This window comes from Cnephaeus nilssonii (genome assembly GCF_951640355.1).
Source record: "Cnephaeus nilssonii genome assembly, chromosome: 19".
In the NCBI taxonomy this organism is placed as follows: Eukaryota; Metazoa; Chordata; class Mammalia; order Chiroptera; family Vespertilionidae; genus Cnephaeus; species Cnephaeus nilssonii.
The window spans coordinates 2,814,744-2,838,246 of NC_137090.1; the positions used below are offsets into that span (position 1 = coordinate 2,814,744).

At 65.0% G+C, this 23,503-nt stretch overlaps 1 protein-coding gene across 5 annotated transcripts; it reads left to right on the top strand.

Annotated features, from left to right (window-relative positions):
• Nucleotides 1-987: 987 nt before the first annotated feature.
• Nucleotides 988-23,503, top strand: RHBDF2 (rhomboid 5 homolog 2). Of its 5 annotated transcripts, none has more exons than XM_079798990.1 (19): nucleotides 988-1,042; nucleotides 12,216-12,408; nucleotides 14,211-14,376; nucleotides 15,006-15,130; nucleotides 15,665-15,860; nucleotides 15,942-16,145; nucleotides 17,073-17,201; nucleotides 17,557-17,675; nucleotides 17,850-18,044; nucleotides 18,794-18,905; nucleotides 19,130-19,204; nucleotides 19,346-19,507; nucleotides 20,227-20,336; nucleotides 20,489-20,552; nucleotides 20,630-20,724; nucleotides 20,960-21,035; nucleotides 21,750-21,850; nucleotides 21,991-22,144; nucleotides 22,944-23,503. In XM_079798990.1, the coding sequence occupies exons 3-19, from the start codon at nucleotides 14,233-14,235 to the stop codon at nucleotides 23,361-23,363; spliced, it is 2,481 nt and encodes an 826-aa protein (XP_079655116.1). In that variant the 5' UTR covers nucleotides 988-1,042; nucleotides 12,216-12,408; nucleotides 14,211-14,232; the 3' UTR covers nucleotides 23,364-23,503. The 5 variants fall into 5 exon arrangements, with proteins under 5 accessions (XP_079655116.1, XP_079655113.1, XP_079655114.1 ...); XM_079798987.1 differs by lacking the exon at nucleotides 988-1,042 and adding an exon at nucleotides 1,496-1,596; XM_079798988.1 differs by lacking the exon at nucleotides 988-1,042 and adding an exon at nucleotides 1,984-2,097.

Genomic DNA, 23,503 nt, shown 5'->3' on the forward strand with positions numbered 1-23,503 from the left:
CACACACCTTCATGGTCGTTTGTCTAGCAGGAGGGGGAGGCTAGACTAGGTCTTCCTAGACCCAGGCCAAGGGCGACCTGGGGCTAGTGGGGTTCAGCCCGCACTCTGCACCCCGGCCTTCTTCTGCCCGCGCCCAGTCAGCCGGAGGGAGTTGGTCAGGTCCGGTTCCTGCCTCTGGCCCTGGCTGCTGGGCTGATGCGGTGGGGGGTGAGGAGGGGGAGAGGGGGGCAATGCCTCCCAGACCCCCCTCCCGCCAGGAGCAACAGGGCTAGGGGAGACACTTGCGGCCGAGGAAGGTCAGGAGCCGAGTTTCCGGCGGGAGAGCCGGGAAGGACTCAGGTGGTAATAGTAACAACAACAGCTGCTCACAGGGGTGCGCTGGCGCCGTGCCCTTCAGGGGCTCCCTCCGAGCGGCCAGGCCTACGGTTACCCGCATCTCACGGGGCAGGGAGCGAGGCCAGGGAGGGTGAGCCCCTGCCCAAGGCCACACAGGTGGTCAGTGGCAGCGGTGGGATCTGAACTCGGGGCCTCCGGTAAGAACCCCATTAACGAACACTGTTTCACAGGTGGTTTCCACTGCGCCCCATCACCCACCACGTGAGAAGGCCGGGCAGGCTCCGCTCCTTTGCAAATTAAGAAGTGGCTCTGAGGGAGCCCTCCCCGCCCCCCAGGCTGCCCCCCAAAATCTCTGCCAACACTGCGGGCGCCCGCGTGAGCCAAGGTTCTGGCCCATGGGAAGGTTCTGTGTCGTCGGCCCAGAGGCAACGTAGTTTTTACGTGGGTCTGCCTAATGCTTATTCCTATAACTTCTCCAGAGACACCCCTTGACAGCTCTCCCCCCCCCCCCCCCCGCGCCGTCCACGAAGCACCCGGCGCGGTCGTCCCGCGGCCAACACTGCGCGCAGCTGTCAGCGCCCGCTCTGCGCTCGGAGCCGGGCGGCGGGGGCGGGAGAAGTTGAGCAAGACCCGGCCTTCGCCCCGAGGATGCGGAGGAGGGAGGGCGCGTTCGCCGTCACGGAGCCGAGCGGGCGCAGCGGCCGAGGTCAGAGAAGCGTCCGGAGCAGGATTTGGGGGTTCAAGGAGAGGCGAGGGCTAGACGGTTCCAGGGAGCAGGCCCATTTGGCCTGAGAAGGGGGCGCTGGGCAGAGGGGAACGGGAGGTGGCTGTTATCCGAGCGGGTTTTCCTGGGGGTGACGTGAAGGTGGCAGTTCGGACCCAGATGATGCGCTTTGTAAGGTTGTGAGGACACGACAACGCCCGGAAGGCGCCAGGCCGGGACCCCGCTGGGCAGAGCGCGGCGGGACTGGCGCCAGCGTCCCGAGCCGCAGAGGACACGGCGGAGTGGCGAGGGCAGGCGGGGCCCCGCCCCCACGAGCTAGGCCCCGCCCCACGATCCAGGCCCCGCCCCACGAGCTAGGCCCCGCCCCCACGAGCTAGACCACGCCCCAGGGCCCCGCCCCTGCCACAGGCCCCGCCCCACCGCCCCGCGCAGGTAGGGAAGAGGCGGAGCGCCGGGGCCCCGCCCCCAGAAGCCGCGGCCCAGCTGCTCGGCTGCGCGGCTCGGAGCGGCGTCGGTAGAAGCGGGGCCGCAGGGAGGTGAGCACGGGCGACAGGTGGGACCGGGCTCGGCCGCGGGACCTCCGGCGCCGGAAGGGTCCGCGGTGTCGCGCCCGAACCCGCCCTGGGGCGGCGGTGCGCGGTTGGCGAGGGTGCCCGCCCTGCGGAGCTCTCGGGCCCCACGTGGGCCAGAGGTCGGTACCGGACTCGGACTGGGCTGCGGGACCGGGTCTGCGAGCCCCTGGGGCTCAGCTCGGACTAGACGCCTAAGGGATCCCTGGGCCAAGGGTCACCTGATGCGGGGGCACGACGACTGGGCAGAAGTTTAAAGCCCCGGGTGGAAGAGAAGGGACCGCCCCGGGGCAGCGCCGCTCGCTCCCGCCTTCGACCCAGATCCTCCCGCCCCTCCCTCTGGGGCGAGTAGCCGGCGCCGAGGTGCAGCAGGCAGGTGTGGGAGGGTGGGCTCGCACTGCAAGGCTGGGCCGGAGCTCGGAAATTGGGCACAGGGGTTTTGACTTCTGGACTGAGGGCCTTGAACAGGTTGGTCCCCTCTTTTAGGGTTAGATTGGAGAGGGTTACATCCCCTGGGGGGCGTATGTGCCCCACCCCAGGGCGGAGGGGGAGCCCAGGCCGCAGCCCCTCCTAACCTGGGTGAAGGAGAAGGGAGCAGGTGTAGGGGTGGAGTGCCTGGAAGGGTGAGGCTTGGGGGATGGACCCCGCCCTGGACTGGCTGCTGTTTCCCCGATGGCTAGCCAGATTGAGGGCCCCCGTGTGCGACATTTGCTGGTAAAATACTGAGCCCAGCGTCTGTGGGCTGTTTCTGTCCCTCTCTAGGTAGGACAGAGGGCGAAGTGGAAAGTGAAGCTCGTGGCTCTCAGCCATTCTACCAGCCAGGGCATATCTGGCAATTTCTAAAAACGTTTTGGTCGGCACAGCTCAGGGGGAGGGGGGGAGGGTTGTTGCTCTTTGACATCTAGTGGGTAGAGGCCAGGGTTGCAGCTGAACACCCTGCAGCCCCCCCCCCCCCCCCCACGGAGAATCATCTGACTCAGAACAGCCGAGGTGCTGTGCCCAGGTTGAGAAACCCAGCGACAGGCATGCCTCGTTTTATGGCGACTCGCTTTATTGCGCCCCGCAGGTGTGTGTGTTTTGTTTTGTTTTTTACAAATCGAAGCCAAGACCGTCCACCAGCGAAAAGATCACAGCTCGCTGTAGTGCCGTGTTCTGGAACAACCTGCAGTGCTGGCGAGGTGTGCCTGTGCTTCTCCTGGCCTCCCCGCCCTGCCTCAGCTTCCCGAGAGGTCTGGGGAAGAACTTGGAATAACCTAAATGAGAGGCGCGGGGAGGAGGGCCGCGGTTCCCCCAGCAAGAGGCTGCCTCTGGTGCCACCTGCCTCTTCCTGCTCAAACCCTGGCCCTGCAGGAAGTAGGTCTGGGTGCTGTTGGGAGGAGCTGAGACCAGGGGCAGGGAACCGGCCTGAATGCTCACCCCCAGGACAGCCCGGGTCTGAGCTCCGTTCGCAGATTTTCCCGAGGCTGGGCCGCTGACGCGGGCATGGACGCCTGATGCCTTTGACCTGCTGGCATTTACCCTTCTGAACTCACACCTCACTCGTCCAGTATTCACGCCAGTATTCACGCCGGGGAAGTAACACCCCAGGGGCATATCAGGGCTCCTCATTCCTCGTGGCTCCCCAGACTGCTTCCCTCCAGCAATAGAAGGTTCCAGTGTGGTTGGACCAGAGGCCCAGGGTGGAGAGCAAGGCCCTCCCCACTCGGGATGTCAGCGGAGCAGGAGGGAGAGAAGGCGGACATCAGCCACAGGCGGGGACTGACGGAATTGTTGGAGTTGGGCTCAAGGAATGTGCTCCAGGGATCGGGGCAGGTGGCATGCCCAGGGCAGGATGGATGAAGCCGTCGCCCCTGCCTAGGTGCCAGGCCACCCCACCCCCCTGCCCTCACTGCTCTCCTCCCACTTCCTGGCAGTATCCATGGCCTCTTGTTCACGCCTGGACCCTGGAACCCTGGTGGGGTGAGAGGGCAGGTGGCGGTTTCTGGTTTGACTTCTGCGTTTTTGGTGGAGTTTTTTTTTTTATTGTGCTGCTGGTGGTGGTGGTTTTTGGTCTTTTAACTTTATTTATTTATTTATGGTCGTTTAACTTTAAAAGGCTGGAGTGAGACTCCCATCCTCTTAGGAAAACAAAAGCACCGAAGTAGGGGCCCCCTCTGTCGTGTGCCTCTCAGGGCCCAGGCAGCGCTCAGACCGGCACCGAGCTGTTGGGGAGAAGGCTGTTGGGGAAGAAAGCAGTGGGGCGCTCCCTGGGAGCCGGGCGGCCTTCCCCAGGCCCAGTCCTCACCCCTGTGCCTCAGGCCTGTAGACAGACTCATTTCTGAGCTGCAGCACTGCCTGGCGTTTACACACTCTGCCCAGGATGGGACTGGACTCTCCTCCTCTAAGAGGAGGGACAAATCGCCCCCAAATCCATTGCCGAGACCCCAGGGTCCGAGTCTGGCTCTGGGTCAGTAGCGGTGCTGTAACTGTGGCCAGAGCTCAGGCACGGCCGTGGCCGCTCCGCAGGGCTCCTGCCCACCTGCCGGGTAAACTCAGCCCCAGACCAGACTCCAGACGGAGCAGGAAGAAGTCAGGGGTGTGTCTGAGCGTGCATGGACCTGCTCACTTCCAGGTGACCCGGCGCTTCCCTCCGGGTCGGGATGAGCAGTGGTGACATGAGGCAGCCCCACCCCAAAACATCAGGGTGGAGGCCCTCTCCCGCTGCCTCCTCCCAGCACATGCCCGTGGGTCCCTGCGCCGCCCACTCTGGAGCAGGCGGCAGTGTGGTCCGGCCACCCTGGGGGATTTCCAGTGTGAGCTCACGCGGCTGCTCCCAGTGTCCCGTCCTGCTGAGCCAGGCTGGGGGCGGGGGGGGCGGGGACGGCAGCACCCTCCCAGCGTGCAGGCTGACCTGGCCTGGTGACGGGGCGCAGCTCGCAGGACACAGGCCAGGAGGAGGAGCCCTGCCTGCCCCTCTTTAGGGAAACCGAGGGCTCCCCCACCCGGCCCGTGAAGTGACTGTGGCCTCCCAGGGTGAGTTAGACGGGCGGGCGTAAAGGAAAACTCACCTTTTCCTGTCATCTTCAGGGACTTACAGAGAGCTGCCGAGTCCCCACCCCCTCATGCAGGGAATGTATGTGGGGTCCCACCCAGATGCCGGTCATTTGCAATTCAAAGCTGCCGGTAGGAAGGATGTTCTGTCCCCCCCCCCCCCCCCAAAGTGGTTGGAGCTGGGTGGGCAGACCGGAGACCCTGGCCTGGAGGGTGGTGGGAAGCGATGGGCAGGGGTCTAGGAGAGTGTGGTCAGCAGGATGGGGTCACTTCAATAGGTGCCTCAGTTTCCCCAGCTGTGCAGTGGGTAGCCGTAGGCCGTGGGAGGGCGGCAGTGAGGATTCCAGCGGTGGTTCGCAGAAAGCCTCGGGCCGGTGCCCAGCCACACTGGGAACTGGCGAGGGAGCCGTCAAGGTAACGGGATCGGGACTGCTCTTCGGGGCCCGGCTGTGCGCCCTTGGCCAGCGTGTGGTGACGGAGCCCGTGCCTCGTGGTTCTGGGCGGCGGGGCGGGGGCGGGGGGGGTTCTGGCTGGGAACATGGGACAGAATGGCAGTGCTGCTGCTGTTCTGTAGAAGTGGCCAGTCTGGGTGGGAGGGCAGTGGTGCCATCTAGAGCGAGGGCACCGAGGATGGGTTTTGATCTAGGCCAGGCGTGAGCTGCCACCCCGCCCCGGGTTCCCCGCCTGCCAGCCTGTGTGTCATGATGGTGTTGGGGGGAGGATGTCATGGAGGCGGAGACGCTCAGCTCCGCTCTGCTCCCGGGCCCAGCGCAGGGCAAGCTGCCCACAGCCGTGGTTTTCTCTGCTGCCCACCTGAGGCCCTGGAGCCCACGCCTAGAGCATGCTTAGCTGGTCCTGGCCCCGGCCCCGGCCCCGGCAAGAAACCGGCATGCCTCTCCCCCGGCCCTACCAGGCCTGGAAGCGCAGGTGGGGGATCTGCTGGAGCAGGACTTGCAGCCAAGGTCAGACCTTATCAGCCGGGAAGATGAGGAGATAAGGACAGGTGAGAGGATGTGAGAGCCCTTTCCTGAACGGAGAGGGCTTGGGTGATGTCATTGCTGCTTGAGGGGGTGGGAGCGGCTCAGGACTCAAAGGCCCGAGCTCCTGGAACCAGACCTGGGCTGCTCAGTCACCTCACCGCCCCGGCCTGTGCTTTTGCCACTTGGTCTCACCAGTTCTTGGGTGACAGGAGGCTGCAGAATGTGGGGGCGTCACAGCCCCACCACCTCCTAACTGTGGGGCCTTGGACAGGTGGCTTAACGCCTCTGAGCCTCAGTTTCCCCACCTGTCAAGTAGAGATCTGTTACCTCGGGGCTCTTGGCTCCGATATAGAGACCACGTGAGTGATGATGGCAGAGGCCAGCCAGAATTCCCATTACTGGCCGCCCACAGGGTCCCGGGCGCTGTACATTCATGATCTCATGTCATCTCTACTGCATTCCTGGGACGGGGGCATCATCCCATTTCACAGCAGAGAAAACTGAGGCTCAGGTGGGGTAACTTGCCCAAAGTTTCCCAGCACAGTAGGTGGTCAAGGCGGGGTTTGAGCCCTCTCCCCAGCCCCCCCCCCCCAGCCCTCATTCCTCAACAAGAGAATCCATGCTGCCCCCAAGGAAGCGGGGGAGGGGGGGAGGGGGCAGTGATGAGTAGGTAGGTTTTGAAGTCCCCCTGGTGTGAGTGGCCTGGATGGGCCTGTGTCAAGTGCCCGGATGTCCCAGCAGCCCAGGGGCTGTGGCCGGCCTCTCCCAGGGAACCAGCAAGCCCCAGGGCAGAGTTCTGGGAAATCGGGTTATTAGCTCTGGGTTTATTAGCTCTTTAATGAGGGTTTACGAGCTGAAAAGTGTTTGCCCTGCTGAGGGCACGGGCGCCCTGTCCCGAGTGTGTTGCCGTGCAGGGCCCAGGGCAGCTCAGAGCTGGGGACCAGGTGCTCACCTCTCTGTGAAATATGGCCTCGCTGCCCTGGCCCGTGTGGCTCAGTGGGTTGAGCGTCGTCCTGTGCACCAGAAGGTCGCTGGTTCGATTCCCAGTCAGGGCACATGCCCCAGTTGTGTGGGCTTGATCCCCAGTCGGGGGCATACAGGAGGCAGCGATCAGTTTCTCTCCCCCCCCCCCACCCCCAACATCAATTTGAAAAACTTATTGAAATATATATACACTGAGTGGCCAGATTATTATGATCTCTGAACACATAATAATCTGGCCACTCAGTGTGTGTGTGTGTGTGTGTGTGTGTGTGTGTGTGTGTGTATTAGAGGCCTAGTGCATGAATCCGTGCATGGGTGGGGTCCGGCCAGCCTGGCCAGGGGGAGGGGACATGGGCGGTTGGCCAGCCTGCCTGCTGATTGAACTCCTGGTGGAGGGGACAATTTGCATATTAGCCTTTTATTACATAGGATATACACTGAGTGGCCAGATTATTATGCGTTCAGAGATCATAATAATCTGGCCACTCAGTGTATACGGCCTAGCTAATGGTGACCAGGGCACCTGGAGTTCAGACCCCTGGGAGGATGCTCAGCATTTTAAGCACACACAAACTGAGGCTCAGAGATGTTAAGTGGCTTGTCCAAGATCACACAGCATTTGGGGCCGAGCCTAAGACTGTCTGCTGTTCGGACAGTGTTTTCTCTGTCTGGAGCCAGGCCACAGGGAGGAGGTGGGAAGATGGGTAGACTCCTCCGTTGCAAACACGGAGAGCCCCGTGCTGGGCACTGAGAGGGGTCGTGTCTGGGAACAGCCTCGTCACACCTGGTGTCGGGGAGTCCAGAGAGTCCCAGAGGGGCGTCTGGGTGGGCACCATGGTGGGCCCAGCACTGCCCACTTAGGGACACCCGGTGCACTCTCCCTTCCAGTGGTGCCCGCCCCCATACGTTACCGGCAGCTGCATCATCTTAGGACGTGGGCACACGGGGCTCGGGTGCTCCTAGCTCAGCCAGCTTCCTGGACCCAAGGAGCCCCGCAGAGGATGGGCATTCACACCTCTGCCAGCCCCACAGCGGGTGGGGGGGGGGGCGCGTGATCCTGAGATAGCCGATGGGTGGTGCAGGGCGCTCTTGGGGGTCTCCTCTGCTCTAGAACGTGGCAGCCCCCTCCCCACCCCCCACACACTCACACTCTGCTCCTGGCGGCACCCTGGAACCCAACACCGCTTCCCGTGTCTGTGGTCGGCCGTGCCACCCAAGCCACTCTAACTGGGTCACGGGGTGCCCAGCACCTGGGTCTGATGGGGGGAGGCTGGTGGGTCACCGCACCTGAGCCTGCCCCTCCAGGTCAGCAAAGCCCTTCAGGGGGTGGGGTGGCCTAGGAGGCTCTCTGGGCAGCTGTCGGGGAGTGGGACCTGTCCCCGTGGGACATGGGTCTGGCACAAATGGCAGGTGTTTCCATTTTTCCTCTCCCCTGGGCGGTGGGGCTGAAGCCCGTGCCCTGCAGGGTGGTGTGTGTGTGTGTGTGTGTGTGTGTGTGTGTGTGTGTGCTCGCGTGCTGCTGGCACCTCTGGGGAAGTGGGTGCTTGCCCGGAGGAGGGAGTCCCGTTCCTCCCTGCCTGTCACTGACTTTGGTGATTGGGTTTCAGCCACCAACTGGGACAGTTTCTTTCCTTCCCAAATCCTGCCCCGCTCCCCCTGGCCAGGGCAGGGCAGGGCGGGGTGCAGGGGTGCCTGAGGCTGTGCAGCAGCGTGGGGCCCGTGGAGGGACACCAGGGTAGGTGACGGCCATGCCGGGGGCTGCTCCTTCCGGTCTGGTGGGTCAGCAGAGGCAGGGGTTTCGCTGGGGGTTGCATCGTGGGGGGTGGGGGCCGTTTCCTCTTTCGCTCGGCAGCTTTCTAAAAATGACGGGTTCCCAGAAGGGCTGTGGGAGGGAAAATCGCGTGTTGGTTTCTGTGGCAGGGAAGCAGGGAGACCGGCCACTTCCTCGCCGCCCCCCCACCTCCATCCTGTGAGTCAGCGGGGGGCCGGCAGGGCAGCCCAGCCTCTGGGGCAGCTGGAAGTCACTCCCCCCTGCTGGGGACCCCTAAGCTTCCAGCTCACCGATGGCCTGCCCCTTTCCTCTCTGGAGGGGACTGCTCGCCCCTTGTCCGAGGGCCCCTCCCTCCCCATTGGTGGGCACAGGCGGTTGGAGGGTTGGAGCCCTCCTGTCCATCACCCGCCTGCTTCACCTGGGGTCCAAGCTACTGCTGGCTCCCAAAGCCCCTCGGAGCCTGGGGGTGGTGGAGACCCCGCCCACCTTTAGCAAGACCGGGGCGCCTTCTGGAACCTGCTAGTGTGGGGTGGGCTGGTGGCTGGCAGGTAGAGCCAGAGGGAGGGGGCCGGAGCCAGACTCCTTGGTGCAGGTGGCACCGGGGGGGCAGACGGGGAGGCGGGTGGGGAGGCCCCCAGCACCATGCCAGGACGCACAGGGGTGCTGTCGGGGACCTCCCTGGGAGGCTGTGCGCCCGGGCGATGTGCCTGGACAGAGCGTCCCTGGCAGTGCCCAGCCGCGCCCTTAGTGGGGAAACCGGCTCCTCCTGCGGCTGCGGCTCAGTGCTGGGTCCTGGCTGCTGCTCCCCGGCCTAGGCTGCTGGGCGTGAGGTGGTGGTGGGGGGCGAGGGTTATGCCTATACCACCCCAACCCCATGCCGGACCCCACCCGAAACCCCCTCCCTCTCCCCAGGCTCCTGAGGAGCCTCCTAAGGGCCCTGGGGCTGAGGACCCTCTGGGGAAGGCCCCACCGAGTCGGGGCTCCGCTTGGGCAGGGGCAGTGGCTTAGCCAGGAGGACAGGCCCGGACCTGGGAGCAGCGGGCAGGGGTCTGAGAGCGGCGGATGTGACTGGGCTGGAGGAAGCCCGGTCCCAGGATGTCACAATTTCCTGCAGTGAGCAAGCACTTCTGGGGCGCCGGAGATAAGTGGTGGGCGGGGCGCTCCGGGGCCTCCAGCCCTTTAGCTGCCGGGGCTGTGGCTCCTCAGCGCCCTAGACTTGGGCTGTGCAGGCCCAAGGGTGGGAGTGACCCCCCTGCACTGACGCCCCCGACCCTCACTCCTGAGCCCTGAGGAAGGGGCTGGGAGGGGCACGCCGTCTCAGGAGCAGCCCCTCCCCTCCACGGCGGAGAGGGCTGGGGAAGTGGCGTTTGGTACCAGATGTCAGAGCGGGGTCATCGCCTTCTCCAACTCCCTCGATGAACGGAGAAGGAAACTGAGGCGGGGAGGGGGCACGGGGGGGTTGCTCACAGGTGAGGACTTGGCGCTGCTCTGTGAAGATGGGTACGTGGCGCTCCTAGGCCCCACCCCTGCCTCTGCTCCCTAGGGCCCGGCCACTTCTCAGAACCCCCAGGATTGCCGGGCAGCCCCATCTCTCCAGTCCTTCAGCCTCGGGTTGTGCCTGCCTCCCCGCCCCCCGCCCTTAGGTTGGTGCTGATGCCAGCAGCACAGCGGGTCCTGGGCCAGGAGACCCAGCCCGGGGATGTGGGGGGGTATGGCCTTGGGATGGGAGGGCTGGCTGGGAGTCTGGGCTCTGCTGGGGTTGGGGAACAGGCCGTCCACCGGGGACTCATCCCGGGAGAGCATCCTCCATCCTCGGCCCCGGTCACAGCCGGGCGGGACCCAGGCACTCCGTGGAGCTTCCCGAGGAGCCCGCGTCCTGGGCTGGCTGCAGGGTTGGGGTGACCGTTTCTGCCCAGGGTGGACGTGGACTGGCCCCCTGCCGCCATGCGTGTGCCCCTCGCACCTGCCCTCAGGGCTGACGGTGTGTCAGGCCGTGCCGCCCAGGCCCACGGGGACACTCACGTGTCGGCAGACCTGTGGGTGCTGAGGGAGCCCGTGAGAAGCGGTTGATTCTGTCTGGTGGTGGCAGGGAAGGCCTCCTGGAGGAAGTGACATTTTACTTTCCTTAAAGCAGCTGGTAGGCGTGAGCCAGGCAGCCGAGGTGGAGCCCGGCATGCCAGGTGCGGGGCCTCAGATAAGAGGAGGTGGGAGCTGGGGGCACGGGATGTGTCTGGCGGGGTGTGGTCGCTCCGAGTTCCAGAAGGATCCTGCCTGTTTGGTGACCTGGCCAGAGCTCGGGCCTGGCAGCCCCGCTCGCCCCCGCCTTCCCGTGCTGCCCGCCTGCCTGCCTTCTTGGTGCCCGGGTCCCAGGACAGCTCTCCCCAGGCCCTCTCTCTGCCCCCGGGTCCCGAAGGAGGCCAGGCCGGGCCCAGGCGAGGCTGTCGTGTTGGAACTGTCCCCAGGCTGGCATCGCCCCCTGGCTCCCGGGACTGAGGAGCACCTGCCCCACTGAGCCCCCTGCCCGTGACTTCCGGGCCGGGGCTGCCTGGGCCTGGGCTCGGGACTCGCAGCGCTGGGTGCAGAAAGAAGGACGCCGAGTCTGAGGTCGGGCCTGAAAGAAGCAGAAGTGTCTCGGGCCCCTGCTCTGCCTCGGATCCCCCTCCAGGGCCCCTCCCCCCCGAAGTTCAGCACCAAAGGCTCTGAGCCAATATGTACTCAGAGGAGGCCCAGCCCCACCCCCAGCCTCTGGGCCGCCCCTGGCAGTTCCTGGGCTCCTGGGTGCACAGGTCCCTCTAAAGACCGCGTTTGCAGGGTGCTCAGACGCTGGCCAAGATTTTCTGTGGCCTTGTCCTGGCCGGTGTGGCTCAGTGGGTAGAGCGTCGAACTGCGGCCTGAAGGGCCCCAGGTTTGATTCCGGTCAAGGGCACAGGCCTGGGTTGCGGGCTCGATCCCCAGTGGGGGACGTGCAGGAGGCAGCCGATCCATGATTCTCTCTCATCATGGATGTTTCTCTCTCTCTCTCCCTCTCCCTTCCTCTCTGAGATCAATAGAAATATATTTTTAAAAAAAGATTTTCTGTGGCCTGGACTCTCCACGGTCTCCCCGATGGTGTGCCTTCCAGCGCACCCCAACTCTAGCGAGGGTGGGGGCACCACTTTCCCCAGGACACCTCGAGCCCTGCAGCCAGAGCGGCTCGCGCCCCAGCTGCTCCCCTTCCTGGCGCTGTGAGCTTGGGCGAGTTGCTCAGCTCCTGAGCCTCATTCCCCACCCCCCAGTGGAAGCGATGATGATGCCCCCGGTGGGGGTGCTGAGGATAGAGTGGGGTGCTGCCCGGGAAGGGCCACAAGGCCTGGTGCCCCTGAGGACGGCCCCCTGCCCGCCCCGCTGTCCTCAGGGTTCTACTTCAGAAGCATGCTGCTGCCCTGCTGCGCGGGAATGTATGTAGCAGCACCTCAGAGACAACGGTGCCACCCACTTATTCCCTTTTCTTAAAAAAAAAAAAAAAAGGATATATTTTTATTTACTTCACAGAGAACGGGACAGGGGGAGAGAGAGAAACACCAACGATGAGAGAGAATCACTGATCGGCTGCCTCCTGCACGCCCCACACTGGGGATGGAGTCCATAACCTGGGCATGTGCCCCGACCCGGGAATCGAACCGTGACCTCCTGGTTCATAGGCCGACGCTCAACCCCTGAGCCACGCCGGCCGGGCTTATTCCCCTTACGTTGAGTGGATTTCACCTTGATACAGGAACGAACCCCAGCGATAGCAATGAGAACCTTCCAGTAGTTTGAACACTGCCCTGCCCTTCCTACAGCTTTAGGCCGAGAGCCCCGGGGAGCCGCCCCGCTGGCCTGGAGCGGCTGTCTGTCTCTCCACGCGTGCGTCCGCCTGTCCACGCAGCTGAGGCTTGACCCCGAGCATCCCTGCAGAGGGCGGAGGGGCTGGAACATGCTCTGGAGACCTCCGCGACAGACCCACACGCCGTGAGCTGAGCCCACACTCTGAAGGTAGGACTCTGGGTAGCCGGGAGGGTGGCCACCTTGCTGGCTGCTTCCCGCTGTTCACTTGATTCCCAACAAATACGTGGTGATGCCCCCTGTGGGCCACGCTCGGCGATGCTCAGGAGGGAGGAAGTTAGTCCCCCGCCGTCGGAGAGGACCTGGGTGACCCTCGGTCAAGTGCAGGCCTGTGTGGCCCTCAGACCCAGGCCGCCCGGCCCCAGCCTGTGTTTTTGGCCACGACCCTCCAGCACCTCCCTGAAGGGCTGGGCAGGTGGGACAGTGAGGGGCCCGCAGCCGCTGCAGGGGCGGGAGAGGGCAAGGTGGGGCAAAGCCACGCAGGGCCCAGCGTTCCCAGGGAGGAGGCTGGGCTGTGTTTAAGTGAGAACAGGAAACCCTGGCACAGAGCTGAGCCCGGAAGGACATGGCGCCGTAACCAGTCGGGAGCTAAGTGAACCTCGGGTCTTCCACTCGGCGAGACCTTGCGGTCGCCAGGGGAGAGCTGTCTGTGTGGCTGACGGGACAGTTGCCCGCCCCAGGACCCGGGGTGAGTGTGTGTGTGCGTGGGTCCTGTCCTCGGTGCAGAACGATCTGGAAGGACAAGCACACGGCTTCCTCCTGCGGGACGGGCGGCAGGCGGGCCACGAGCTCACTCTGCCCTGTGTAGGCCTCTGAGTCTTCTTTCTTTCCTTTCTTTCTTTTTTTGTTTGTTTGTTTGTTTGCAATGAACATACACTGAGTGGCCAGACTACTATGATCTCTGAACGCATACTAATCTGGCCACTCCGTGTATTTGTATCTCCAATGGGTACCAAAAGTATTCTAGACTTTTGCTGGAGATCAACCACCTGTTTGCCCTGAGCTTTCTATCAGCCAGTGCAAAGGGGAAAACTGAGCAGGTGCACGATTTATAGTATCTTTGATATCAAATCAATGAGGTGCTCAAGAGAAGTGCACTGAGTGGCCAGATGATTGTGCGTTCAGAGATCACCATAATCTGGCCACTCAGTGTGTATTACTTGTATCGTTAAGATAGAACGTTTTTCCTCCGTGAAGAGAAAAAGGGACCAGACAGGTGGCAGTTTCAGTTAACCTTTGAAAAAGGAACCGGGCCGCCGAGGGGGCAGGTGTCAGGCTGAGCCGCCACTTCCTCCCTCCCCCCCAGCAGTGCGGGGCCATTGGCTGTGGACGGTCACCAGATGGCCCCCGCCTTCGTGTCCTCCCCCAGGCCCGGCCCAGGGACAGAGGCAGGGCCTGGCCCCCTGGCGGCCTCCGTCTGCGGCTCTCCCCGCTGTGCCCTGCGCCTCTGCCCGTGGTCCTCGCCTGAGCAGAGGCCAGAAATGGACGGAGGTGGGGAGTCGGGGACTTCCCAGACCCTCCTGGTCTGGAATGCAAATGAAGGGGGACAGAAATAGACCTTTTTAAAGAAAACATTTGTATTGATTTCAGAGAGGGAGGGAGAGAGAAACATCCATGAGGAGCATCATTGATCACCTGCCTCCTGCGTGCCCCTCCCTTGGGATCAAGCCCGCAATCCGGGCATGTGCCCTGCCCGGGAATCGAACCGTGACCTCTGGGTTCATAAGTCGACGCCCAACCACTGAGCCGCGCCCGGCTGGGCAGAAATAGACCTTCTTGCCGTACCCCCTCAGCCGATTCCGTCTCTGCCCTGTGACTTAGTGTCCGGGGTTAGGTCAGAACCAGCTTTTGGCAGGTTGTTCTCAGTCAGGGCTGCCCGCCCTGGCACCTGGGTCTCCACGTCCCCCCTGGTTCTCTACACACCCGTGTCCCCCTCCCCATCTCCTTTCCAGCCACCCCGCCCGCCTGCCCGCCATGGCCTCTGCAGACAAGAATGGCGAGAGGGTCTCCTCGGTGTCCGGCAGCCGCCTGCAGAGCCGGAAGCCGCCCAACCTGTCCATCACCATCCCGCCGCCCGAGGCCGTGGCCCCTGATGAGCACGCCAGCATGCTGCCCCAGGTGAGGGGCCGCCCAGGTGAGGGGCCCCCCAGGTGAGGGGCCGCCCGCGCGGCCCCTCTGTGGGCCCTGCACTGAGCGCCCCCGGAGAAACAGGAGCTGTGTCCCAGGACAGGACTGTTTCCACCCGGGACCTGGCTGTTTCCAGCTCCTTTCGGGGGGCGTGGGTGTCTGGTGGGACTGGGGTGCAGGGGCCCGTGTGTCCTCAGCCCAGCAGCCTGACCTCCGCGCCTGGCTCCTCGGAGAGAACAGGAATGAATCAGTGTTTCCACCCGGCCGGCCGGACCGCGTCCATAAAGAGCGCATTGACGCAGGCCGGCCCCGCGTGGGCGCCCGCAGCCCGGGCACAAAGGGGCCGTGTTGGTGCCGCCGCTGCCCCCACGGGCGCCTTCAAACACAGGGCAGGCCGACGCCGTGGCGTGACGGGGGAGCGCGGAATGAGGAGGCAGGGAAATGCACGCGGGGGTTTTCTGGAAAACATTAGAAAATGGTGGTTTTTACCCTCAGAGTGAAAGCAGCTCGGGGGTGGAAGTTGGGGCTGAGGTTTGTTCTCAGAGGTGTCCTGTTGGGAGCCGGGAGCCGGGCTCCGCGCACGCCCACGCCCACCCTCTGCTGCCCCCCGCCCCCCGCAGAGGCCCAGGAACCCCGCCTTCCTGAAGAGCGTCAGCCTGCAGGAGCCCCGGGGACGATGGCAGGAGGGCTCGGAGAAGCGCCCCGGCTTCCACCGCCAGGCCTCCCTGTCTCAGAGCATCCGCAAGTGAGCACGCCGGCCCGGGGACTCCCAGGCCTGTCCCCGTCCGTGTCCCCTTCCTGAAGGCGTAGGCTGGCCTTAGTGAGCGGCCTCTCCCTGCAGGGTGGACTGGGAGTCGAACACCGTGTTGCGGGGGGAAGCTGGGGCGCAGGGGCACGTGCCTCGCATAGGCACAGGTGGATCTGAGGGGTTCGAGGGCCCAGCCCAGCTCCTCATGCCCTTTCCCACCTCTGCTCCTCTGGCCCCGGGGACCGAACCAGGGGCTCAAGCGGGAGCTGACCTGCCCCTGCCGCTGCATACATGTGCCCTGTCACCGTTTCACCCCCTGCACACATGCACGGTCACCTGTCATCACTCCTTACACGCATGCCTTGTCACCCTCTGCAAACACACGGGTGCCATCAACTCTCATCGCTTCCCCTGTGCACACGTGGGCACGGTCAGCTCTCGTTACCCCCTCCACACGCGCGTGCCCCGACCTAGTCCTGGGAGCCTCACCGCCGTGCACGTGCCCGCGCTCACCGCCGCCTCCGTCCGCAGGGGCACCGCGCAGTGGTTCGGCGTCAGCGGCGACTGGGAGCTGGAGCGGCAGCACTGGCAGCGCCGGAGCCTGCACCACTGCAGCGTGCGCTACGGCCGCCTCAAGGCCTCGTGCCAGCGCGACCTGGAGCTCCCCAGCCAGGACGTGCCTTCCTTCCAGGACACCGAGTCCCCCAAGCCCTGCAAGATGCCCAAGGTGGGCCCCATCGGGCCTCGGGGGCGGCGGGCACCGCGCCAGGGGCCCGGCGGCTCTGCTCACCGCCTCCCTCCCGTCCAGATTGTGGACCCGCTGGCCCGAGGCCGGGCCTTCCGCCACCCGGACGAGGTGGACCGGCCCCACGCCCCACACCCACCGCTGACCCCCGGGGTCCTGTCCCTCACCTCCTTCACCAGCGTCCGCTCTGGCCACTCCCACCTGCCCCGCCGGAAGAGGATGTCCGTGGCCCACATGAGCTTTCAAGCTGCCTCTGCCCTCCTCAAGGTGAGGCCGCCCTGCCCCTGCCCACGCTCCCTCCCGCTCCCCGCAGCAGCCCCCGGGAGCCCACCTGGGCGCCTCCCTCTGTGCCCAGGGCAGTGGATGCCTGGGACCCCTGGGCAGAGGGCGGGCCTGCCGCCCAGCAGCCGGGCCCACGTCCCAGCCCCCAATTCCCTCCTGAGCCCTGCCATCTCTCCGGCTGGGGAAACTGGTTTTGCACCAACGGGCTGGGGAAGTAGGAAGTGAAACGTGCCGTCAGTCCTCATCACCTCGTTCCCTGAGCCCATTGACGGTGCTGGGCCAGGGGGCTGCAGAGGGCGCTGAGCCCGTTCACTGCCCCGGAGAGCCAGCCCGGGTGGGGGCCCATTCCGTGTGATAGCGGAGGGCCTGCCCAGAGCAGCAGCTGCCCCGTCTCGCCCAGGAGAAGGGCTGGTGTCAGGGAAGGCACTTGAGCCGAGCCCAGAAACATAAGGAAAAGTTTGCCAGGAAAGCAAGGGAGGGAACAGCATTCTCAACAGAGGGAAAGGCCTGTGCAAAGGCCCGGAGGTAGGAGGGGGCGTGGCCTTTGGGGGAGCAGCAGGTGGGTCCCCGTAGTTTTAGCTACAATGGCAAGAGATGGGATCAAAAAGAGGGCAGGGCCTAGTGTGCCGTGCCGAGGAGCCAGGCCTCGGGGAGATGGCAGGAGGCTCGGGAATGAAGGGGAGTGGTGGGCGTCGGCTGCCCGGCAGAGGACAGGAGGTGGCGGCCAGCAGCCAGCCGTGGGGGAGGGGTGATGCCTCCAGGGCTGTGAAGCCGCTGCCGTGTTCCTGCCCTCGGTGCTCTGGGCAGATCGCACCTCCGAGGCGCTGTCCCCGGAGGGAGGGCTTGACGATCCCTTCGGTGTGGGGGGGGCCCGACCCGGGGCTGATGCCCGTGCCTCTGCCCTGCGCACAGGGGCGCTCGGTGCTGGATGCCGCTGCACCGCGCTGCCGGGTGGTCAAACGCAGCTTCGCCTACCCCAGCTTCCTGGAGGAAGATGCCGTCGACGGGGCAGACACGTTTGACTCCTCGTTTTTTAGTAAGGCAAGCACGGGGCGTGGGCCCTCGGGGCAGGGCGCAGGGTGGCCTGGGAGCTGGGAGGGGTGACCTGGCCCTGACCATCCCCTGCCAGGAGCCCCTGAGGGACCCAAAGGCCCACTGGTGGGATGGAGGTGCCACCTTGGGGTGCTCCTAGGTCCCCGTTTTTCTGTCAGAGCGAGGACCTGGGGGTGGGGCGGGATGACCCCCAGAAAAGTCACGGCCAGGCCAACACGTGCACCTGCCACCTCCCTCCCAGCGAGCTGCCTGGCCTGCCTTTGACTTGAGCGGTGGGGGCGGAACTGGGGACAAGGGCTCTCACGCTGCCTCTCTCTGTGTCCGCCGCTCCACCCCACCCCAGGAAGAAATGAGCTCCATGCCCGACGACGTGTTTGAGTCTCCCCCGCTCTCCGCCAGCTGCTTCCGGGCGATCCCACGCTCGGCCTCCCCCGTCTCCCCCGACGGGGTGCAGGTCTCTCTGTGAGTTCTGGGCAGTCCCTCCTGCAGGAGGAGGGAGGTGGCAGAGCTGGGAAAGGGCTCCCCAGAGCCCAGGGATCTTAGGGTGGGTCGGGGGGGGGGAGAAGGTCCCTAGACCACAAGTCCCTCCTGGGCTGTGCGAGGTGGGCACCGGGCTGAGAGCCGCCGTCCCGGCAGGAAGGAGTACGGCCGCACCCCCGTGCCGGTGGCCAAGCGCGGCAAGCGCATCGCCTCCAAGGTGAAGCACTTTGCCTTCGACCGGCAGAAGCGGCACTACGGCCTGGGCGTGGTGGGCAGCTGGCTGAACCGCCGCTACCGCCGCAGCATCAGCAGCACGGTGCAGCGGCAGCTGGAGAGCTTCGACAGCCACCGGTGAGCGCGGGCGCCATCCTCGGGCCGTCCACGCCGGCAGCGCTGGGAGGGGCCTCGGGGACCTGTGGCCTCGTCTCCCCCCTCCCCACCTCACGCACCGCCCAGGCAGCGGTCCGTCAACAGCATCCATTGAGCGCCAGCCCACAGGCCCTGTGACGGAGCCCCGACGGGATGCAGCAGGGAGGGCTGGGTGGGTCAGAGGGACAGTTAACCCCCCAACACAAGCCATGAGTGAGGGGCCTGTGGGGGGGTGGCACATGCAAAGACCTTGGGGGAAGCCAGAGAATGGGGAGGGGCAGTCCTCGCAGAGTGGACGGTTGGCGATGATCCAATAGAGATTCGATCCCAAATTACAAAACACTAAGAAATGACAGGTGTGGCCAGTGTCCTGAGGAGGAGGGCGGAGAGCGGGAGGGGACAGCTGGGGGTGCGGTCAGGATGAGCTGCAGTTAGCTGGCTGAGGAGAAATGGGAAGAAGCTCCCCGACAAAGGAAGCAGCATGTGCAAAGGCCCTGTGGCTGCCAGGAACTGCAAGAGGAGAGGAAGCCCGGGAGGTGGGTGGGCGCAGCAGGGCCTTGCCACCAGCGGGAGGGGCAGCGGGAAGCCATCCGAGGGTTTGGAGCTGGGGGAGAGGTGCGTAGAGGTGCCTTTTGGAAGCCGCTGGTGACGGGTGACTGGGAGGGAGCAGAAGTGCAGGGTAGGGAGCAGGGGTGCTGAGCGTCGGGGTGCTGACCCAGCCTCTGCCCCAGGCCTTACTTCACCTATTGGCTGACTTTCGTTCACATCATCATCACGCTGCTGGTGATCTGCACGTACGGCATCGCGCCCGTGGGCTTCGCCCAGCACGTCACCACCCAGCTGGTGAGTTGGGCTGCAGAAGTGGGGTCCCCTCCTGGGGTCCTGGGGGTCCCAGCCCCCCGAGAGGCTTCAGCATCGCGGGCCATTGAATGCCTCCCACAGCAACAGCCTGGCCCAGGTGGGAGGGCGTCCCGGGCTCCCACTGCTTTGCCCCTGGCCCTTTCCTGGGGGCCGGCCCTGGCACGGAATCCCCGACGCCTCCTCCCACCTCCTCCCGCCCCTGCCAGGTGCTCAGGAACAAAGGCGTGTACGAGAGCGTGAAGTACCTGCAGCAGGAGAACTTCTGGGTCGGCCCCAGCTCGGTGAGGGCCAGGGCACAGCCAGCAGCTCAGCAGGAGCCCCGGGCCCTGTCTCCCCAGCTGGGCGGGGAGGGGTCGGCTGGCCCGTACCCCCTCATCAGGGGACACCCACCAGAGCGGGCGCTCACTCCCCCCCACACACAGATTGACTTGATCCACCTGGGAGCCAAGTTCTCGCCCTGCATCCGGAAGGACCGGCAGATCGAGCAGCTGGTGCTGCGGGAGCGAGACCTGGAGCGGGACTCGGGCTGCTGCGTCCAGAACGACCACTCCGGCTGCATCCAGACCCAGCGGAAGGACTGCTCGGTGGGCGGGCCGCCCTCCACCACGTCCACTGCCCTGGCCTGGGGGGGATCTTCTAGGGCAGTGACCACCTCCCCTCTTCCTTCCTCTGCCCTCCCTGGCCTCATGCACCCCTGTCCACGGCCCTACACACCCCTGTCCACGGCCCTACACACCCCTGTCCATGGCCCTGCACACCTCTGTTCACGGCCCTACACACCCCTGTCCATACCCCTATCCACCCCTGTCCACGGCCCTGCACATCCCTGTCCACGGCCCTGCACACCCCTGTCCACGGTCCTACACACCCCTGTACACCCCTGTCCATGGCCCTATACACCCCTGTACACACCCCTATACACCCCTACACATGGCCCTATACACCCCTGTACACCTCTGTCCATGGCCCTGCACACCCGTCCATGGCCCTACACACCCCTGTCTACCCCCACACATGGCCCCGCACAACCCTGTACACACCCCTGTCCACCCCCACACATGGCCCCTCACACCCATGTCCACTCCCCTGTCCACCCCCACACGTGGCCCCGCACACCCCTGTCCACCCCCACACATGGCCCCGCACAGGAAGGATGCCGACCTCCCCAGCCCAAGCCCGTGAAAGCCGGGTCTGGAGAATGTCACCCGGGGGTGGGGTCCTGAGGACGGGAAGAGCCTCTCCTGGGGGGTCCCCTGACCGCTCTGCGGTGTGGCCGCCTGGCCTGACAGCCCCGCCCCCTCAGGAGACTTTGGCCACGTTTGTGAAGTGGCAGGATGACACGGGGCCCCCCGTGGACAAGTCCGATCTGGGCCAGAAGCGGACGTCGGGCGCCGTGTGCCACCAGGACCCCAGGTGCGTCCCAGCTGGCCCTCGGCCAGGCTGTCCGAGAAGATGGGGTGGAGGGTCGCATTGTCTGTGCTCCCCACAGGGACATTGGCGGGGGGGGGTGGCTGGCTGGGGGTGCCCCAGCCCCTCATTTGGCCCCCTCTGGCCTCTCCCTCCAGGACCTGCGAGGAGCCGGCCTCCAGTGGTGCCCACATCTGGCCTGATGACATTACCAAGTGGCCAGTGAGTACGCGGGGCAGAGGGCGGTCTGGGGGGGGAGGGGCTCCCGCCACACCACCCGCCTGGTCGGTGCCCCGCAGATCTGCACGGAGCAGGCCAGGAGTAACCGCACGGGCTTCCTGCACATAGACTGCCAGATCCGGGGCCGCCCCTGCTGCATCGGCACCAAGGGCAGGTGAGCGCCCGCCTCCGCCCCAGCCTCCTGCGGCCCTCCGCCTCACTGGGCTCACGTCCTCCCGCATCCACTCCGGGGCCCCTGTGGTGGGAGCAGGACGAAGGGGCGCTTCCCCAGAGCCCGGGGCTCTCAGAGGGGCACCGCCTTCCCACTAGCAATGCTGGCTGTGGCCAGGCACTGGCACCAGGCAAGCTGGGCAGGGTACTCCGGGCCCTGACACCCCCCCTCCCCCCAGCTGTGAGATCACCACTCGGGAGTACTGTGAGTTCATGCACGGCTATTTCCACGAGGAGGCGACGCTCTGCTCGCAGGTGAGGTGGGGCCTGGCGGGACCCAGTGGGGTTCTGGGCATAAGACGCTGGGCATTGCCCGGCCGGCGTGGCTCAGTGGTTGAGCGTCGACCTATGAACCAGGAGGTCACGGTTTGATTCCTGTCAGGGCGCATGCCCGGGTTGTGGGCTTGATCCCCAGTGTGGGGCGTGCAGGAGGCAGCCGATCCATGATTCTCTCACATCATTGATGTTTCTCTCTCTCCTTCTCCCTTCCTCTCAGAAATCAATAAAAATATATTTATTTTTTTTAAAAAAAGGCTGCCCTAACCGGTTTGGCTCAGTGGATAGAGCGTCGGCCTGCGGACTGAAAGGTCCCAGGTTCGATTCCGGTCAAGGGTATGTACCTTGGTTGCGGGCACATCCTCAGTTAGGAGGTGTGCAGGAGGCAGCTGATCGATGTTTCTCTCTCATCGATGTTTCTAGCTCTCTATCCCTCTCCCTTCCTCTCTGTAAAAAAATCAATAAAATATATATATTTTTAAAAAGGCTGATGCCATTTGGGGGCTCAGCCCCATCTGGTTTTCCAGGTGACCTAATACATTCATAGTTCTTTACCCCGTCTGCTCCCCCAAAGAGAGAAGCAGTGCATGGCAGCTACTGGAGCTGGCCTCACGGGGGTATCGGCTCTGCCCACCACACCCGGGCCTCCAACCCGGCCAGGCCGCGGGCACTGACCCCCATGCTCGCCCCCAGGTGCACTGCTTGGACAAGGTGTGCGGGCTGCTGCCCTTTCTCAACCCCGAGGTCCCAGACCAGTTCTACAGGCTCTGGCTGTCCCTGTTCCTCCACGCCGGGTAAGGCTCCGAGATGCCCACCCCCGGGCCCCCCGCAGAGGGGCTCCTGGGCCAGGGGCAGCCCTCCCGCCCCACCGCTCCGGAGTGCCGGGCTGGCAGCCGCGGGCAGACGGGAGGCTGATGCCTGTCCCCCGCCCCAGCCTGGTGCACTGCTTCGTGTCCGTGGTCTTCCAAATGACCATCCTGCGCGACCTGGAGAAGCTGGCCGGCTGGCACCGCATCTCCATCATCTTCATCCTCAGCGGCATCACCGGCAACCTCGCCAGCGCCATCTTCCTCCCGTACCGGGCAGAGGTAGGGACTCGGTCGGGGCAGGAGGGTGGGGAGGGCCCACGGCCCCTCCCTGGCCGGGCTCAGCAGCGGATGAGCGGCTAAGCTGGAGGCTTATTGGCTGATCCCTTAATCCTGGGCGCGAGGGAGCTTGTCCCTGAGTCATGCTCAGATGGCACCTCCGGGAAGACCTTCTGGACGCTGCCCCTCTCTCTGCTCCTCCCCTCTGCGTCGGTCTCCATGACCCCTGCCCGCCACCAGGCCCCAGATCTGCAGGTAGAGCCATAGGAAGTGGCCAGGGTGTGACCATTCTTGACCCGTAGGCACCACAGGTTTTGTTTGTTTGTTTTTAAATAGGTTTTTATTGATTTTTAGAGAGAGAGGAAGGGAAAGGGATAGAGAGATAGAAACATCGATGAGAGAAAAACATCATCGATCGGCTGCCTCCTGCACGCCCCACACTGGGGATCAAGCCCACAACCCCGGGCATGTGCCCTGACCGGGAATGGAACCAGCGACCTCTTGCTCGGTTCATGGGACAGTGCTCAACCACTGAGCCACACCAGCCCGGCAGGAATGGCAGTTTTGGACCCGTTCGCCCTAAGGCGGCTGCCCTGCCCAGTGCCGGTCCCTCCCCCGGGGCACCAGGCACGTGGGAGGTCAGCCCAGCCTTGGTCCAGCGGCCCCAGCTGTCCCCTGAGCTTCGGGCCCCACCCTGGGTCGGGCTCCCCGATAGGCTGACCGGGTGCCGGGGCTCCCTGTGCGCCTGGTTCCTGGGAGTGAGCCGTCCCCTCCCCTCTCCCCCCCTCCCCCCCCCCCCCAGGTGGGCCCGGCGGGCTCGCAGTTCGGCCTCCTGGCCTGCCTCTTCGTGGAGCTGTTCCAGAGCTGGCAGCTGCTCGAGCGGCCCTGGCGGGCCTTCCTCCACCTGGCGGCCGTGGTGCTCTTCCTGTTCGTGTGCGGCCTGCTGCCCTGGATCGACAACATCGCCCACATCTTCGGCTTCCTCAGCGGCCTGCTGCTGGCCTTCGCCTTCCTGCCCTACATCACCTTCGGCACCAGCGACAAGTACCGCAAGCGCGCCCTCATCCTGGTGTCGCTGCTGGTCTTCGCCGGCCTCTTCGCCTCGCTGGTCGTCTGGCTCTACGTCTACCCCATCCACTGGCCCTGGATCGAGCACCTCACCTGCTTCCCCTTCACCAGCCGCTTCTGTGAGAAGTACGAGCTGGACCAGGTGCTGCACTGACCCCCGCCTGGCCGCCCGCAGCACCACCGGCGACACGGGCCGAGCTCGGGGCACGGGGGCCGAGCCCGGGACACGGGGGCCGAGCCCGGGGCGGGCTGCCTGCCTGCAGAGCACCCCACCCACACTCCAGAGACCAACCG